General features: G+C 38.3%; 1 protein-coding gene across 24 annotated transcripts in view; it reads left to right on the top strand.

Annotated features, from left to right (window-relative positions):
- The window catches only part of RIMS2 (regulating synaptic membrane exocytosis 2), a 370,897-nt gene that overhangs the window by 272,914 nt on the left and 77,678 nt on the right, over positions 1-20,305 (top strand). For 10 of the 24 annotated variants that reach the window (XM_081873920.1, XM_081873930.1, XM_081873931.1 and 7 more), the window contains 2 exons: positions 5,568-5,588; positions 10,075-10,175. The exons of 9 other annotated variants lie outside the window; for them this stretch is intronic. In XM_081873920.1, the coding sequence (XP_081730046.1) occupies positions 5,568-5,588; positions 10,075-10,175 (122 nt within the window). The remainder of the gene's footprint in view (positions 1-5,567; positions 5,589-10,074; positions 10,176-20,305) is intronic. 5 more of the 24 variants (XM_081873939.1, XM_081873941.1, XM_081873942.1 and 2 more) reach the window with 1 other exon arrangement.

Raw genomic sequence — 20,305 nt, 5'->3', positions numbered from 1 at the left:
GAAACTTGATATGGAAGTTGGTACCTTGAAGTACCTAGGTTCTAAGCTGCATAGGACTTTATATATAAGCACAAGCACATTGGTGTGTGCTTAGAAACAGGCAGAGAGCTCCTTGAACACCAGCAAGTTGTGTTCTCGGTAATCATTCCCAGTTAAAACTAGCAACTACTTTCTGTTCTGTGTCATTTTCTGAGCCATCTTGAAAGGCAGTCCCATTTGCAACACATTACAGTAGCCAAGGAAGTGGATGCCAACAGCAAGACAATCTCTGTCCAAGGAAAGTTGCAATTGATGCACCAGCCTAAGTTGGTGAATGTGCCCTGCCACTGAGCTCACTTGGGAGTTTACAGACAAATACCCACAATACTGAATGCACAGCTCCTGGTGGATACAAGCCATGCACCTGAGCCATTGGGGACTAACAGCGAAAACCTCAGTGATCAGGCAGGTATATAAGGGATCAGGTGGTCCTTGATATATCCTGGACCCAGCCTGAGGAGTATTTACTAAATGAGTAATGTCCAATCCATCCCTTATTTGTGGCAAAGTGAATTGGTTGCATTTCACTGCTGCTCCATTTCCCGCTGTCCCACTCTTTCCTATGGCAGCATTATATTGTTGCACACCACCCCAATCTCTGAGCAATGTGAAATTCCAGAGGTTCCAGGTGCTTCACCTGTGTTCAGTTTCCTCAGAATGAGCGATGACAGAGACTGTGGTATATGGTTTATTTACACATTGAAGATTTCACTTGTGTGTCCTTTGTCTCCCATTCCAATTACATCTTATACACTTTAGATATTACTTTAACATTACAGTTTAACAGGTCTCTCTCTAGTTGTGATAGTTGTTCCCCAAACCCCCGCTTCATATCGTTTTTAAATACTTCATTCAAATGATGATATTGTAACCATGTTGTTAACATCCCTGATAAATTCTTAAACTATTTTAATTTAAATTCTCCACCCTTCTCTCTTAGCAGATTTCTATGTTACCCAACCTTCCATCATATTTTAATTTTTCACCACTATGGCTTACAAAGGTGAAAGCCAAAGTGGGGTTTTAGTCTCCAATACGTTTTTATATTTATCCCATAGTCTATGCATTTTTTTCCTAATTATATGGTTTGTGAAACCTTATGTGCTTTTGCCTTTTCATACCACAAATAAGCATGCCAACCCCAAATATTATCATCACCTTCCAAATCTAAAATATATGAATTCTTCAATAACAACCACTCCTTCAACCAGCACAGACAAGATGCTTCATAATATAATATATCCGGCGGGGAGAAACCTCCTCTCTCTTTTGTATCTATCAGTATTTTATATTTTATTCTCTGGTTTTTTTCCTTGCCAGGTACATTTAGAATAGTTATCTTTATACAAATTTATATTATTTGTCGTTAAGCATACACCTAAATATTTTGTAGGTTTTTTTTTTTGTCTCATCATTCATATTTTTTGCCAGGAGCTTGGTTTAATCTTTATTAATGTTAAGACCTGCTTTTTTAAAAATGCGTGCTTTTAAGTTTACAGAACAAATACATAGGTCAAGCATGGGAACATTTGGCCCTCCAGTTGATGCTGGACTAAAACTCTCATCCTGGCATTTGGCTATACTGGTTGGTGCTGATGAGTCTAATGAATCTGAAGGGTCACATATAATAAACTGTGGTTTTCATAAAGGGTAGGAGATGACTTACTGCATTTTGAGCTTAGAAAAATAGAGCTACTCTTACACACACAAAAGGTTACACTCTGGCTGTTTATTCTCCTAGATTCTACTTATTTTATGAGGCATTCCTTTGCTGCTTGTAATTCCTTCTCCTAATAACAGTGTCTTCTGGAGGAGTTATGGTTTCCCTTTAGGTATGTCATATTTCCAGAGAAAAGGGTATTGTCTTTTATTTTAGAACAATTTCTTCTTACATGCCTCATATATACTGCAGTTTATACTCCAGACTGTTTATGAAATATTGAAGGCTCATAGTCAGGTTACCCAGATCATCCTCGCCTCTAATAGCGAACATAGGTGGTTGAGTGCCTGTTGGTTTGGAAACAAAATATTACCAAGCAATAATGTAGCATGTTCTGCATATTTGTGGGACTACGTATGTATGACGATGTGCTCAAATTCATAAATTACCTGACAAATAACCTGTCAGCTTGTACAATGCTGGTGGCGGTTGACACTTGGAGAGATAGAGAACATGAGGCTAATGATGGGACACCTTTGTTGGATACAACCCATAGTTATTAAATGCTTTTGAGATGGACGCCCAATTGCATGGTGGGAAAAGTTGTTTAACTACATCATGATGGTTAATTACAGTTGAAACAGAAGGGTTAAAAGTCTCATTGGTCATTTATATCATTGTTGTTTTTATTCCTTTAAAACCATTCTTCCACTCTGAGATGGTTTTGTTTCCAAAGGCTAAAAGATTCTTATTGCTAAAAATTTGTTCTAGCAAGCTTGCATTTAGCAGGTAAATCTTACAGACTCACATTTTGAAGCATTGGCATGTCTTTTTAAAAAATCATGTACACCAATGAGAGCTGTACCATGTGATTTTTCTGAATGTGCAGAAGAGATGAAATAGCAAAACCACTACAGTTTCCTGCTTTTTAAATCTGGGCTGAGGAACCTCAAGCCTGGGGGTCAAATGCAGCCCTCAAGACCTTCTTAGCCAGCCTTTAAGAGTCTTCCCAGCCATGCCCCATCCTGGGGCCATGCTCCTCATTTGTCCTGCTCTGTGCCCTCCTATGTTCTTTCATCTGTCTGAAATGTGTCCTTGAACTATGGTGATGCCTCTTTCTTTGCCCGGCTGGAAATTAGATGTGTTGTCGAATGATCTAGTTTTTGGGTGAGTAGAATATAGCAGACAGTGCACTTTTTTCCCCTTTGGCCCTGCCCACCATTTTTATGTAGCCCCCGTAATGTTCCCCATGAGCATTCATGAGCAGGCTAAACAAATTTCTCCATCCCAATATAAACAAAAATGCTGGTGAAATGCTGTTCTTACAGCTGGCCTACAGATGCAGGAAAATCACATGGCAAAACCTTTTCTTCCTCCTAAGAATCCAAGCCTATCATTTTTCTTGACATGCTTTCTGTGGGCATGCAGTTTTTGATGTAGTTTTTGAGCATCCAAACGTGGGATCAGAGCAAGACAGAGTGAGGCAGCTGCGTCCTGCTTCACTGCCCTCAGGTGTAGAGGAGCGTGCTGTCCCCTCACCAGTGCTGAAGTAAGAGTCAATTATTAGTCAGTTGGCTTTGGTACATGGAATAGGAGAGGCATGCCATCTTGTCTATCCTAAGACAGCAAAATACTTGCATTAGATTTTCTCACCTGCATTCTGATGTGGTATAGTTAAAAAGGACTATACTGTCAGGTTTTTTTGAATGTGTAGCTCACCCTTCATTAGACACATAAAGCAGGCTTGTATGGGTTGAATTAGCGTGACATTACTTTTAAGACACATAATGGTGTTGAAAAGCTGTGAAAACTTACTTTTATAGCAACCTCAAGACTTTCATTTGGATTCTTTTCCTTTAGATATCATTTTGGCATGTTGTGCTTTCTTGAAAGCATACGTGTTATTGAGTTACTGGGTTATTTCATGTTTTGATCTTTTTTATATATAAAAAAAATCTGTCTAGTTACTCTCTGCCTCTTTTTTGAAAGTTTGCAAGTTTGCAATTAAATACTGCTGTTACAATCCAGAAGACGAGATCCCCATTGGAATCCATCTCCCATGCAAATACCTCATGTGAATGTGTATCTTTTGATAGCGCTGTTCCTCCACATCCAGTGGACAATTTTTGTGCATGACTAGAGTTGAATTGGAATCTGTATATTCTTCACCATCTGGTTCTGTTAAGTTTAAAAATGAGATGCTGACATAACAAAAGAAGAGTTTTACAAAATATGTCTAGAGTTACAAGTAGATTAATCCTGATGAAAAGTGAATCATTACCCTTAGTGTTCCGGATAGCCATTGCTATTTGTTCTTATAAAGACTTACTGTACTGTGCTTTTGATAGAATGAAATACTTAGGAGCACATTTCCCTCATAAAATGCTTTTCTAATGTACACTTTATCCATGGAGAAATCTGTGCTCCCTCTCCTTGTATAAAAAATGTAACTTTTGTGCTGGACAGTGAATGGGGAAACTTACCACTTTTAACAAGCATTCATCCTTCTGCTTCCATGAGCATGTATACGTGTGTGTGTGTGTGTGTGTGTGTGTGTGTGTGTATACACAAATACAAGGGACTCAGTACTGCAGCACTATCAAGTGCAAAGCATTCACATCAGCATTCCCAAGAAGGTGTGACTAAGGCATAGAGAATTTCCATGGATAGTGTTTTGTGAGTCTCTTACATATTGTAACATATGTAAAGGACTCACTCTGGCTACATAAAACCTTAACTGCTGGCATAACAAGTGGGCGTTTCAGGATTCCAGGAGGGTGGTAGGGGGTTCTACAGCACAAGCTGAATCTGCCTTCCATCGAGCACTGGTGGGCGGTAAGGAAATTCTACCATCAAGAAAGATGCATTAGTGGGCGGTAGGTATAAAAAGGTTGCCTACCCCTGATTTAGACAGACCAGGCAGCATAATTCAAGATCGCCTACTTCCTCTTCTTCTTTGGCGATCACTTGTAGCCTACCTGCTATGTAGTGCTTAAGTCCAGGCTCTGGCAATACTTCTTGTTTGCATCCCATACAAATTAAGAATGTGTTCCAATAATTCTGTATGCCAAAGGAATTTTGGACAAACTCTCCATTTGTTCATTTTAATAGCCATATATCTGCCCAAGCTTTCACTGCCTTTTCCCATGAACTGTGTCTGCTGGTCAGCCAACTGTGCACAGCTAATTATTATTCACACTGTTATTGATTGATTGATAGGTTGATAGGTATTTTGTATGCTGAAAAGTATGGAAATTCCTAAGTGACATACATTTTAAGACTTGAAAGCATATATTGCACAAAATAAAATATAGGAAAGCATCTTGAGTAGTGCAACCAACATGGCTGACTCACACTACAGGGAAAGCCATACCACAGTCAACACTCAAGGCGAAGCCTTGCTATAAATTAATTTTCCACAAAAATGCTTCAAGTAGCCATTGGAAACAATTCTGCATCATTCAGTTTTCTGCTAGTCCAGCTTGGCTAAACATTGAACAGATTGTGCTAAAAATATAGCATGCATGCTTCTTTTTCATTCACCGGTCATTCTAGAGAAAAGAAGCATAAGCTAACTGTATCTGACGCCTCCTGTGCTGCTTTTTGTGAAGACAGTTTTAATGATTCTAGAAATGAACAAATGCTCATGAGTTTCCTCAGATAAGCCTATACTTGAGACCCAGGAACATTGCCAATGATGTGGCTACATCTGTAAAAATGGAGCACCAGCTATGGTTGACCAGCTAAAGAAAAAAAAATGTTTTGTTGTATTTTATTCATGCTTATTTTATTTTTAAAAATCCATTATTTCTGCCATATCTTCATTTTTATTTTTGCATTTTCTCTCCCTTTTTTAAACACATCGCAGTGCCAGAGAATGGGGATGAAGGTAGGGCAGTTTATTGACTGTTTTATTTCTTCTGTAGCTATGATAGTCTTCAGTGTGTTACTGACTGTATGCTTTGGGCTGAAAATATTGTTTTGAAAGGATTGCCTCAAATAGCCCTCTTTGTGGTTATAGCCTACCAGCACTTCATGGGCTCCCCATGCAACTGTTGTTGTTGTTGTTGTTAATTTGTACCCTGCCCATCTGACTGGGTTGCCCCAGCCACTGGGTGTTTTCCAACATATATAAAAACACGATAAAACAAAATAAAACTGCTAGTTGAAAAGCCATGGCCACATCAACATACAGGCCCCACCACAACCACCTGATCAGGTATGAAGCCCAGGAAACCACACCTTTACTCGATTCCTTCTTTTGCCTAACAGATGCACAGCCAGTAAGTCAGACTCTTAAGCAGAACCAAAATGGGGCCTCCCAGGGGCAGGGTGAGCAAGGCTGAGCCAGCCTCAGATCTGTTGGATTCCCAAGCTGGCTCCATGGCTGTCATGTGATCACACAGGACCTGATGCAGTTCTAATGACTGCACTGGAGTCACTCTGTGGGAAGAGACAAGCCCAATCCACCTCCAGCCTGTCACAAAGGGAATTTGGATTGCTCTGCCTGCTATGACGTAGAATAAAACCTAAGAGGATAAGAATTTTTGACCCTAAAGGTAAAAAGCCTTAAAAGTACACAAAAACCTTGATAAGCAACAGGAAACAGGATATCCACAGGTTAGTAAGCAGGAAAAAAACAAGCTCCCCTTCCCCTGCTTTAAAACAATCATGACCAGAGGGAGGCTACATTTCTAACTGAAGCTGAAGAGGAGGATTATTGAAGCAAGAGACCTTTTAAATTGTATGAAAGGTGGAATTTTGAATGGAAATCACTTTATTAGCTCTCAAAATAAACCTCCACACATCACAGCTGCTTAATTACACTGATTACCTGGTATTTATGCTCCTTGAAATGGACATGAAAGTGACATCTCCCATCAGGCTTGTCATTAGTTTTAACATCTCATCATTGTCCTAAGCCAGGCAAGAGCAACCTAGCTGGTCACTTGGGCCAGTAATATTTTTAGCTGAGCCAATGAAGCATGCCACCAGGCCGAAGAAGAAGAGGAGGAGGAGGAGGAGGAGTTTGGACTTGATATCCCGCCTTCCACTCCCCTTAAGGCGTCTCAAAGTGGCCAACAATCTCCTTTCCCTCCCTCCCTCACAACAAACACTGTGCAGTGAGTGAGGTTGAGAGAATAGTGACTAGCCCAAGGTCACCCAGCAGCTGCATGTGGAGGAGGAGGGAAGCGAACCCGGTTCACCGGATTATGAGTCCACCGCTCTTAACCACTACACCATGCTGGCTCTCACACCACTATGCCATGGGCATGCTGAACCATGAGCTGGGTCTCATCAGATTGAGGCTGCAGCTGCTTCAGTGCTTTTATCATCAAACAAGTGTGTAGGAAGGGGCATTTCGAAGCTAGCATTTGTGGAATGTCATAGTCTAAGGAATTACAGAGGCATCATGCTAGGTTTATGGGCCGGTTCACTTGTACATATTTTTAGGCCTTGAATACCTATTCTAGATCCCTGCATCTGTTGCATATGTATTTTTAAATATATTTTATTCATATGAAATCAACGTGATGGTTTATATTCTCAAAAATGGGATCATACTTAAGTTTCCAACAAAGCCACTTGTTACCTACTTCATGGTATAAATATGCATTGTGCTCAAATCTTTTTGAGTAAGGGGATACAAAAGACTTTCCTTAAAATGCCACACAGTCAGAGACTGAAATATTCTGTACAGTATATTGCCACAAGAGTAGTATTGGTTGTCAACTCGGGTTAACTCATGATGATGGGACCATAGAAATTCAGAATATTATATGAAAACAATAATGACAGTTATTCAGGTATAGAACCTTGGGTAGACATTTGATCTCTTCATCTTTTAAGAGAGGCAGTATTTTCAAACCTTTCCTGAATCTAGAATGGGCTAGAAACTCAGTGTTTAAAATGGAAGCTGCAGTGGTATGTTTCACCAGCTGCTATTTTCCAAAAATAGTGAAGTTGGCTGTATTCAGGAAAACTGCTTTGGGGTAAGCAGTACAACGGACATCTGTCTCATCACCATATTGTCTTACTTTAAAGACAAAACAAAAACAATCCCTCTTCCCCTTGTCATAAACTTGAAAATCTGTTTTGGAAAACAAAATACAAGTGTCATCCTATGGCAGAAATGTTTTTCTCTTGTTAACTGTTGCGTCTTTGACATGGCGTACTTGATTGGGATCCCAAGAACAATATAACATAGAAATCTGTCTAGCTGACAAAACTACACGGATTGCAGAGGCTTCCTTAATAAATGTTTAAGAGTTAAATACTAGACTTACATTCCTTGGAAAATAATTTTTTGGTTAAATATTGCCATGTAAGACCTGCCTTCCTTGCAAGTGGAGGAGATAAAGGGGTTGCTCATTTGCATATGTTCATTCATTTAAACAGATATTAACAACAACAACAACAACAAGCATATCAATAAATTCTTGATTTGATTAACACTATTTATTAACCACTTCCTATAAAACATCTCAGAATGACTAACAATAATAACATAACCAATAAAAATGTATAAACCAATTTAATATATAAGAGCAATTAAAACCATTCCATATAGAAAAAATAAATAAATTCCAGTGCAGATACCGATTGGGATAAAAAATCTCCACTTAAAAGTGTTGCTGAAAAGGAAGGTTTGCAGTAGGCACCAAAAAAATAATAGTGATGGTGTTTGACTGATATGTTGCAGGAGGGAGTTTCAAAGGCTTGCTGTCACCACTCTGAATGCATTTCAACTGTATTATCAGAATTGTCTAAGAGATGGTTGGATAAAAATCCAATAAAGCTAGCTTACAAGAAAATGCCAAGCACCAATATAGCATTTCTATAGTTTGCTTCTCTGATGTGTATTTTGTACATTAACTAGGACATAGTTAATTCATATCCATATTTGATATTAAAAGTATTATCATAATTAAGGGAGAGTGTGGAAGAGGTTAGTATCATTGGTATTGTACATGAATCTTGGTCATAGTTCTTTTATTTTGTTTCCTAAATTAATGATCAGTAGCAGCAGTTACTGTTATTTCTTTCAATTTTGGCTTGAATATTCTTAAATAATTGCATGTACTTCTGATTATGACTAAGTGAGAACAGCAGACCTCATAATCACAGAGCTACAGAACAATGGCTTCAGTCCAGAGAAACTTAAGCATATTTATGTCTGAGCAAAGCCTCCTGTATCATTTTCGAAGCCCCTTTGAGCAACAATTTGCCATTATAAAAAAAAAATGCTTTAGCACCTCATTGCATTCATATTCTTGTTCTCTCACTCTCCATTATAATATTTGGTATACATTTCTGACACTTGACTGCAGTTTCATTCTGTTCTAGATTGTTACTACAATATCCTTCTGCTTAACTAAACTGCTTCCATGAAACACATTATTATATATTTTCAATTACTATTTGATAGTTATGTTGCAGAAATGGTTGTTGGGAATTTCTTAAATAAATACATACAACAGCCATTAATATAAAACTTTTTGTTAGCTTCTACATGCTAATATTTAGTGAAGGAAAATGTAGCTTTTACTCTTAAGAATAGCTTTTACACTTTAAATTTTCTGTTAGGATATAAAGTATTACTCTTATAAGTCGTTCTTCCATGACACTAGGGATGAACATATTTGGCAATGTATCCAAATATTTTAAGCATTAATTGTCAGGCCCACAAACATAGGATATCCAATGTTAATCATGTTCAGAGTAAATCCACTGGAATGAATGGGCTTGTGTCCATTTACTCCCCATTAGGTCTACTCTGAGTATATTGCCCATACTCATTTTTTTAAATACAGAAAATATCATATCAAGATTATTTTATTTCACTGGAAGTAAATTTTACAGGATAGCTTCTATACAGTATATAAAAAATATGAGGAAACATCATTTTGTGTTGACTGATCATGTTAAGCTGGCCTTCATTACTGGCACATTCAAAAATGATAAGATTTCCATTTTGAAAATCTATATGCTTGTTCCATGTGTTTCTGCTTTTTAAAAATCATAATGGGTTTGTTTGCTTGTTTTTCCTCTTGGATAGTCTAGCAGCAGCAAAAAATCTTGTCAAAACCTTATATTAGAACCATGTTAAATGTTGACACAGTTGGTGTTAAACAATTAAATTCTCAATGATTGAGTTTTTTGTTTGTATATGTGTTTTTGCCTTTGTAGCTATCTTATTAATCACAAACAAAAGAATGGATTTATTGTTTATGTTGAAGAACATACATAATCATTTAAGTCAATCTCCCAATATTCACCATTATGAGTAAAAATGCTTATATTGATGTCATTTTTTAAAACACAAACAACACAGAATTGCAAATTAACTGGTTATTTTATTTTGAATTTGACAGGTGCTATGGATGTAGAAGAAAGAAATCGCCAAATGAAAATGAACAAATACAAACAGGTAGCAGGATCAGACTCCAGGCTGGAGCAAGATTATCATTCAAAGGCAAGGGCATTTTGTTTTGAAAAGCAGCAAAATGAGTAACTGTTTAATCAGGCAATGAAATGCTAGTAATCATTGCATGGTAGCATTTGTGATTAAGAGGGAAATCCTGTACATGTTTACTTTAAAGTGAATCCCACTATATTCAATAGGTTCTACCTTTGCTAAAAGGCTTGTTAGCTCCCATTTTTTTGTAGCAGTATCTGCCTGAGGTTAGGGCCTCAAGAGTTGAACCCTACAAAGCATAAGGGTTTATTGCCAGACAGAAAACCACCCCACCTCTCTGTACTTGAAAAACTGTGTTCTTGCATATGCAAAGGGGGTTGGAGGGTAATCCCATGTCAGTGTGTATAGAACTGCAGTCAGGAGATTCTGATCAGATTTTTAAAACTATAATTAATTTTGCCAAGCTCTCATTGAATGTAAATCAGAACTAGTGTACTAAGAATAGAAAGAATGTAAAGTAGTTGCCTGCTTCAGAAAGTGATTAATAACCAATTAGTCATGTGATAGAATGTACCAATAATAGGAAATGAGCTTAGTAAACTGTAAAGAGATAAACTGATTTAGTACATGTCTGGAATTAACATATTTTTAAAAATCTACTATGTTCTATATCTTATTCTTATGCTGTATAAAATACATTAAAGTTTTCAGTATAGCTCTGATTTTCACAAAGCTTTAAATTTAAGGTTGCAATCCTATACATACTTATCTGAAACTAAGTTCCACTGAACTCATTTACTATGTTCAGATGTAATGATAAACCATGCTTAATGCTATGGGAATAAGCTGCAGTGAGCCTTGAGCTTTTACATTTATCCTTTCATGTAGGGGGAAGGAGTACTTTGGAAGCAATTTCAAATTCCCTTAATCTTGGCTTGTCATTCCATCAAAACCCAGAATCATGGTTTATCATCAGCTATGGTCAGTTTCCAAACAAGTCATATTATGACTTCTGAAGCTGCAGTATGTTTCATCATTGTTACTGTAAATCACAGTCCCAAGCTTGGGGGGAAATTGCAAGCTGTTTTCGGGGGAAATGGAAAGCAAGCACAACCAAAGTCATCTTCCTGTAGTATATGAGAGGGGAGGAAAGAACAGCCAAACTCAAGCCATACCTCATTCACAGAGTGCTAAGCCATGGTTTAGGCTTACATCTCAGTAGACATATATAGGATTTCACTATTAGGTACTACTAATAAGAACAGATAGATTTCAGGCACATAAATGGAGGGTTGCTTCAGGTGCTGTCATATCAGTGGATTCAGGTGCTGCTATTTTTGGGGGGGGGTGTCTATATAGGTTTATAGCATTATTATTGCTCTTGGAATATTCCTTTCTAAGTTACCAAAAATAAATAGATTGTGTCATACTATGACAGATTTTATTAATCTCATGTGACATGAAAATTATTCTTTAATCAGAAACTGGATACTGACTGTTCAAAGTTTGATGATTCCATTGGAAAATTACTGTACTTCATGTTCTGCTATTGAGCATTTCTTAACGTCCAATGGTAATTGGAGTAGCAACTTATTAGATAAAACTTTTGATGTATTGCTAAAAAAGAAAAAGTCATTGCCATATTTGTATATTAGTTGCTTGCTAAAAAGATTGGGCAAGGTGCCTCAAACCACACTCAGGCATTTGAAAGACAAAACTTTCTCAATAAGCATGATTAGTAATATGGACAATTTCAGCCTTCTTAATATTTAGTCCTGAATGTGTTTGTATCAAGCATGTTCTTCAACTGACCTTAACCTTCAGGAAGTCTTTTGATGAGCTGCTGCCATGAGTAGGGAGCTGCAAAGCTCTCTTGCTTCAAAGTTTGTAGCTAGAGAGCTGTGGCTTAATCCCATTCATTCATTCATCATTTTATTTGTATGCCTCCTTTCCATAGCTAGAAAGATGCTCAAGGCGGCTTACAACAGGAACAAATTTACATAATTACAAACATAACATAACAAAAGTAAAAACAAAACAAATTCCTTCCAGTAGCACCTTAAAGGCCAACTAAGTCAGTTCTTGGTATGAGCTTTCGTGTGCATGCACACTTCTTCAGATACACTGGACATAACAAAAGTAGCAATAGAAAAAACACCCAAAATTACACAACCAAAATGAACAATTTTCACCTGAAACATAATAAGATCTAAAAATAAAGATACAAAAAATTAATATCAACAACAGCAACAAACCCGCACCAGCCCAGCTCCCTAAACAACACCCCAGCCCAAGAGTCTGTTCAGCAGCCTCGCCACAGTCAGGGCCCTGCCCTCCCAGGTCAGTTGGGAAAAGGCCTTCAGGATCTTCCAGGACTCACAGCCAAGATGGTCTGCTTTTGGATAGCCACTGAACTTCTGTTAGAAACTATCTCTGTTGAGGCAGCCCATCTTCTTGTTGTCACAAATAGCTTTCACACTTTTGTATATGAATAAGAATGTCATTTAGGCAAAGCAAACAAAAGGAATAAGTAAATATTTAGGTCCTTGGAATGAAATTATGGCTCTGTTAGAGCATATTTTGGAATGTCCAATAACTTCCTTCTGTTGGAATGTATGTTCTAAATCATCTGGCGCTGGTACTTTTCCAAACGTTTCTTGCTGAGGAATGCAGTATGCATACACCAGACACCTAAGAATAGATTTCCTTTTATGTAGGCAAAGATATCAACAAACACTAGGAAGTGACTTCTACTTCACTTCTATTTCAGTCATATGCACAAATCCAAGTGTCACACTTGGTAATATAAAAAGTGAAAACACAAAAGGAAATATCCCTCCTAGGTTGAGTTTGCTAGGACTCTACGCCTAAACCAGGGCTTTCACTCAGTTAAAGGTATCTTAGCTGATTAATCATTTGAATTTTATGGAATGAATTAATCAATGCAATTCTTGTATTCATATTTCCCAGTAGCAACTCAGAAATATGAACATAAAAATATGCACATAAGGATTGGAATGCATATTTCCCCCCTCTCAGAATCACACACATAGATGCTTCTCCTAACCACCTGACAACATAGCCATACACACAGAGCAAGAAAGCCAACTCAGTCAAGACACACATATAGAAACGTAAACAAAAAAGAATAACCACTCTCTTTTTCAAACCCACACAAATACAAAACACACAAAGGGAAAAGTGAGGAGGACTCACCACTGGCACCAGCTGAGGCTAATCCACTGCTGCCACTCTTACCACAAGGCAGCAGCCATTCATTGCTTGCTGAACAGAAATCCTCCCTTCTGCCACCTGCCTCTGCACTGCCAGTCATCCTGCTTCTGCAGCCAAGAATGCTCTATCTTCTGCCATCAAGAGCTCCATTGGCATTCTACCATAAGGAACATGCTTAGGCTCAGTCTCCCTGACTTGCCTTTATAAGGCTCCACTGCACTGTGCATTGAAAGCAGTATCATACAACTTTAAACAGTTGCAGAATCCTGGGAACTGTAGTTTCTTAAGAGTGCTGAGAGTTGTTAGTTTCTTACAGAGCTACAATTCCCAGAGTGCTATTCAATCCCTATTCACAGGGAACTCTGGGAATTGTAGCTCTGTGGAGGAAACAGGGGTTTCCTAACAACTCTCAGCACCCTTAACAAACTACAATTAATTTGTTGTAGTAGTTAATTTAATTGTTGTTGTTGTAATTAGTTCAATCAACTCAACACTGCAGGTGAACAAATGTCATAGGGAGTCTGTTCTTCTGAGTAAATGGCCTTACATTGCTGCCTGCCACTATTTATTTATTTATCCCGACATTTATGTCCAGCTTGACAACTTGATAACAGGATCTTGAAGTGCATCAGAAAATCTTTATAGTATAATCAAATCAAACATGAATGCAATACAAACTAATAAATAAATGGGGAATAAGAATTGCATCCATAACAGTTGGAGCAGAGGTGGACGGCAGATATATCTAGAAAGGTGACAGATATGCATTGTTGCCCTTACCAGTGCTCTCTATCTGCCGTCAGCTCTTATGCATGCTGGCTCACCCATTCACTTTAGAGGGAGGCACAGCTCCATACATTTATCTCTGTTCACACCAAAGCTCTTTCTCCAGTTAAATTAATGGAACTGTACTTTCAGCTCTGTGTGTCCATTGGAGCCCTCACCTAGCCTGGATTGCTAAACTGGGGTGTACGTCATCATAAGAGTAGTATACCCATCTGAGGAGCAGAAAAGCTATTTTGTAATTGAGTTGTATTTCAAAGCCAAGAGAAATTGTATGCCCATATATGTTTTGTCTGGCAACTGGAGATTATTTATTTATTTATTTATTTATTTGCTTATTAGATACATTTTTGTCTTTGTTATCCAGTGACTAATTTATTCTGGTAATTTACTAAGGAAATTGTTCAGTGTATATTAAAATGAAGAGTGAGAAAGGAAAGGCAGCAATATATATATATTAGTACTGGTAGGCCTCCACTTACTGTTGAAAATGGTAATGGTATTCAAGCTGGTATCCTACAGTTGTAATGAAGCAGACTGGTAGAGTAAGCTCACTGATGAGGGAAAAACCTTAGCTTTGGCATACTATGTTTATCACACTGTTTACCTTAAGCAATCAAAGTTATTGAGTGCTAGCTTAATAAGACTCAGAAAAAAAGAGTCTGAACTTTGCAAGATTAACATTCACTGAAGACCTCCACCAAGTCAGATCCATGACTATCAAGAATCAAGACTATAACATCTTAATGGTCAACACTATTTAGGCTGGAATCTTTTACCCATTCACTGGGAGTAAGTTCTCATTGAACATAATGGGACTTATTTTGGGGTAGATATGTATAGGATTGCACTGTAAGTTTGTTATTTTACAATTCCATTTTGAGACTGGAGCAGGGAAATAAATATATACTTTTCAGAGTAGCAACATATGCAGCACAAACTACAACTATAATCAAAGCTGCAGCAATATTATTTAGCAGAAATAAAATTAATTTTGTAGTAATGGATAAATAGTAAGAGGATGACAAGAAATGTATTTTCCTAAGAATAAAGTAGGTAGGAGAGGGTCAGTTGTCAAATTTATATATGCCATGAATGCTTCTCAAAAGCAGTTAGAAAACATCAACAATCTAATAGGAAAACTAAATGATATTGTGAAGGGAAATTGATTATAGGAAGAGGCTAGAATGCATTTAGAAACCGAATGATAGATAAGAATAGGCAAGGCCTGGGAAATGTGGCTGAGGCAATTTGAAAGATGGATGAAGGCAAAATAGGTTGTGGACATATGTAATAAATTCCCATTTATTTTTCTCCTATTAATTGTGATCTAATCAATTTACTCTTAAACTGATTTACATTTATCTCATACCTTCTGCATTAATGAGAGATTGACTAAAATATTTTATCAAAATCTATATGAATATTGGAAATTCAACTTGATTAATGTATATTAGTTACAGCTTTTGTGGGCATGCCCCATGACTCTAACCTTTAGATATGCTGCAACCGTGTTGTTGGCACTATTAATGAAAATTTGAGAGGATAGAGAATTTGTCATAAGTATATTAGCAGCAGCTAACATAATTTTGGCACAATACTGGAAGGTAAGTACAATACTCATCAGAAATAATGGATGAATAAATGAGTGAATGTACTAGAAATGAAACCATTATTAAGTATTATACTAGAGATTAGTGTAGAAGTATACACAATTCTAATACAAGTGGAGTCAATAAAGATATACAATTGCCAAGTTTTCTCTGAACTACATATAATGTGAAAAATATTATTTGTGCTTTTGTTACTTTATTTTATTTAACAGAATTTATATAACACACAAACTTAAGTCCTCCAAACAGTTTACAAAAGACAATGTTATCAACATTTTGCTGTCAGTGACAATTGTGTCCTTTTCTTTATCTTTTTAAAAGTAACAAATTTGTGACAATTTTGTATTTGGAGAATAGACACATAAATGACAGGTTTCCCCCTGGGGACTGTGAAGCTATACTTCTTGGCACTGGACTCAGGCTTGAATCCTATCGATAGTAGGCATGTGCTCCTTGTGTTTGCAGTAAAACTCTGTAATGTAGCAGAATATAACTTTCCTGTATTTGCATGGAAGTATTACAGAGAGATCGGGGTTTTCTTAAGTGTTAGGATAAAATATATATGAGGACAGATTTGAGTCACTCTAACTCTATATATGTGGAGATGGTGCTTTATTACTATTTTGATCATTTTGAGAGAGAGAAACACAGGGAATTCGTCTCCAAGGTAACTATGGAACAAAATTCTCTGCACATCAAGAGGCTTTGTTGACCAACATTATGAAAAACAGCAAAGACGATCAGTGAAAATTAGAAAATTAGAAATCTTACATATTGGCATAAGCACTATTTAAACAGGGACCCGGGTGGCGCTGTGGGTTAAACCACAGAGCCTAGGACTTGTGTCGGCGGTTCGAATCCCCGCAACAGGGTGAGCTCCCGTTGCTCAGTCCCTGCTCCTGCCAATCTAGCAGTTCGAAAGCACGTCAAAGTGCAAGTAGATAAATAGGTACCGCTCCGGCGGGAAGGTAAACGGCATTTCCGTGCGCTGCTCTGGTTTGCCAGAAGCAGCTTAGTCATGCTGGCCACATGACCCGGAAGATATACGCCGGCTCCCTCGACCAGTAAAGTGAGATGAGTGCCGCAACCACAGACTCGGCCATGACTGGACCTAATGGTCAGGGGTCCCTTTATCTTGACCTTTACTATTTAAATATTAAATATGAAAACCATGCTTTTGTATATATATATAAAATCTACATGTCACGCTAAACCATAGCTCAGTATAATGTGCACCTTTGTTTGTTGAACTAAGCATGAAACTATAGTTGAGCTGCAGTTTGTTGATTTGAACAAAACAACAAACTGTAGTTAAAAGCAGAAGCAAAGGCACCTGAACTTCTCCTTCCAACCTGATGGGAGAGGGAGGAGTTGCAACCCTAATTCTCACTATACCTATGGTTCAGGCAAATCCTGAACAAAAGCAGCCTGAAATAAATCAGAAATAATTCAGGATTTTCCAATCCAAAGTAGGATCTTTTTGTAGTTCCCCAAACTGAAGTGGGATCTCTGCAGTGATAGGAGTGCTTTGAAGCTTTACATGTTTTTGCTTTTTAAAAAAAACAAAAAAAAAAACTGCCTGCAAAAATGGAAACATTTGTCCCCCAGCTTGCCATATAAGTAAAATACCAAGTACAGAAGAGGGCAGGGAGAGTCCTTTCGTGACAGGCATATCTGGTTTCTAATCAGAGGAAAATAAAATCACAATGCCTTGGGGAAGATGTGTTGATATAACGTATATCTTGTTTGCATGCCCAGGAGCATGATTCCTGCAGCCCAGTAAGGGACTAACCATAGGAATAAGAAAAAGGACATTGGTATCAGGTTGAAATAGGCCACAACTATTGATTACACTGGGCAACAATTTTTTACTTTTTGAATGTTGTCTAGATTTCTACAACTGATTTAGGGTATTTTTGCACTGCTGAATCAGGAAATGGCATCCGTTTCTCTCCATCTGGTCAGGTTTTTGTGCTATGTTGATTTGAAAAAAATCAGATCTTGTGACAAAATCGATTACATTTTTGTGGCATTATCAGCTGATTTTTGACAACACATATCATCCTAAATATGTTTTTAAGAGAAAAAAATGTTTTTCCAACAATATATATTGATTACCTGATAGAAACATCGATTACTGTAAACTGAATGGTGGGGATTGATAAAGGTAAGTACACGTAAATTGCATGTTGCTTCACCATTTTTCAAACTTCAGGGCTTGAACTTCCATTTCTTGGAACTCCTGGAATGCTCAGCGGCAGGGAGGTCTCTCTTCAGAGTCCAACAGTAGTCAGCCATCATGACTGCGTCCCAGCGACCCTAATACCTGGTCTCCATCTCTTTCATGTCCTGATGGAATCTCTCCCCCTGCTCGTCACTCATTGAATCCAGGTTCTCAGGAAACCGGTCCATATGTGAAAATAGGTAGTGCATCTTGATGCTCATGTTGCAGCCCAGGTTTCTGAAAGCAGTCAGCATGTTGTTGACAAGTTCTGCGTAGTTTCTGGCCTTATTGTTGCCAAGAAAGTTCTTCACTACCAGAACAAATGCCTTCCACGCTTCCAGTTCCACTTCGTTCATTGAGTTTCCGAACTCTGGATCTCTGATGAGCTGACGGATCTGAGGTCCGTCAAAGATGCCAGCTTTCAACTTCTCCATGGTCACCATCCTTGTCCAGAGCTTTGGTGAACTGCTTGATTAAGCCAAGCTTGATGTGCAGCGGTGGGAAGAGTATTCTGTCTCTGTCCACCAGAGGGTCGTTGATGACGTTCCTTTTTCTGCAAGGCACCAATTCCTCCCGCACAGGCCAGTCCTTCTTCGTGTAATGCTGAGCACGGTCCCTACTATCCCACATGCACAGAAAACATGAGTACTTGGTGAAGCCAGACTGTTGTCCCAACAAAAAGTTCACCATCTTCAGGTCAACACAAATAAACCACTTATCTGATCATAACCAATTTTCTCCAGCACATACTTCACCCCGTCATAGTTCTCCTTCAGTGTACTCGAGTGAGCCAGGGGTTTTCATCCCCCAACTTTATGCTTTGCCGCACTAATTTATGGAAGATTTCGAGGTTTTATGACTTCAAACTGATCCCTTTTTGACATAATCACCCAGAACTATCGGACCTGAATACTTCTTGTCATTAAAATAATCATTTCCAATCAAAACAATTATTCGACATGGCATTTTGCCCCCACCAACTTCTTCTAAAATGCTCCACACAAGCGTACATGTGAACAAAAACGTAAAAAAATGACATGTGGCCATAGCTCAAAAACTTGACCTGATTGAGCAAAACCAATGTGATTTTTGGATTCAGCACATCAGATTTGTCCTAAATCAGCTGAAAAAAACGCAGACAACAAATTTGTTGTTGACCAGTGTTATAGGTATAAGTAGGTTTTGGCCAAGGCATTGGGTATGTATCCAATATCAAGCAGCCTGACTGCTGGTTGATAAGTAGGATGGGCTGACCCTGACTGCAGGGTCGCTTCTTGACATGCACCTTATAAATAAATAATGGTTGGGAAACAGCTTCAGACTTGTGTTTTGCTCACTTAGTATCCAAAGTCACAGAAACTAAGTATAAAGCTGATTTTAAAGGAGTGGATCCCTCACTGCCTTGCCATGGTGAAGGGGCTTGAATAACTCAGAGAAGCTATGAGCTATGCCGTGCAGGGCCACCCAAGATGGACAGGTCATAGTGGAGAGTTTTGACCAAACGTGATCCACCTGGAGCAGGAACTGGCAAGCCACTCCAGTATCCCTGCCAAGAAAACTCCATGGACAAAGGCAACAGGCATATAAAAGTTATGACGCTGGAAGATGAGCCCCTCAGGTCAGAAGGCGTCCAACATGCTACTGAGGAAGAGCGGAGGACAAGTACAAGTAGATTCAGAGCTGATGAAGCGTCTGGGCCAAAGCCAAAAGGACGCACAGTTGTGGATATGCCTGGAAGCAAAAGGAAAGTCCAGTGCTGTAAAGAAAAATATTGCATAGGAACCTGGAATGTAAGAACCATGAACCTTGGTAAGTTGGATGTGGTAAAAAATGAGATGGCAAGAATAAATATTGACATCCTGGGCATCAGTGAACTAAAATGGACGGGAATTGGCGAATTCAGTTCAGATCACCATCATATCTACTACTGTGGGCAAGAATCCCGTAAAAGAAATGGAGTGGCCCTCATAGTCAACAAAAGAGTGGCGAAAGCTGTACTGGTTACAGATAGGTAGCCGTGTTGGTCTGCCATAGTCAGAACAAAATAAAAAAAATTCCTTCCAGTAGCACCTTAAAGACCAACTAAGTTAGTTCTTGGTATGAGCTTTCGTGTGCATCTGTGTATCTGAAGAAGTGTGCATGCACACGAAAGCTCATACCAAGAACTAACTTAGTTGGTCTTTAAGGTGCTACTGGAAGGAATTTTTTTATTTTGTTCTGAAAGCTGTACTGGGATGCAATCTCAAAAATGATAGAATGATCTCAATACAAATCCAAGGCAGACCTTTTAACAACACAATAATCCAAGTTTATGCACCAACCACTGGTACCGA

This window comes from Podarcis erhardii, assembly GCF_964252035.2.
Source record: "Podarcis erhardii genome assembly, chromosome: 8".
In the NCBI taxonomy this organism is placed as follows: domain Eukaryota; kingdom Metazoa; phylum Chordata; class Lepidosauria; order Squamata; family Lacertidae; genus Podarcis; species Podarcis erhardii.
Note: the sequence above shows the minus strand (reverse complement) of the source record. Positions and strands in the feature narration are given on the sequence as shown.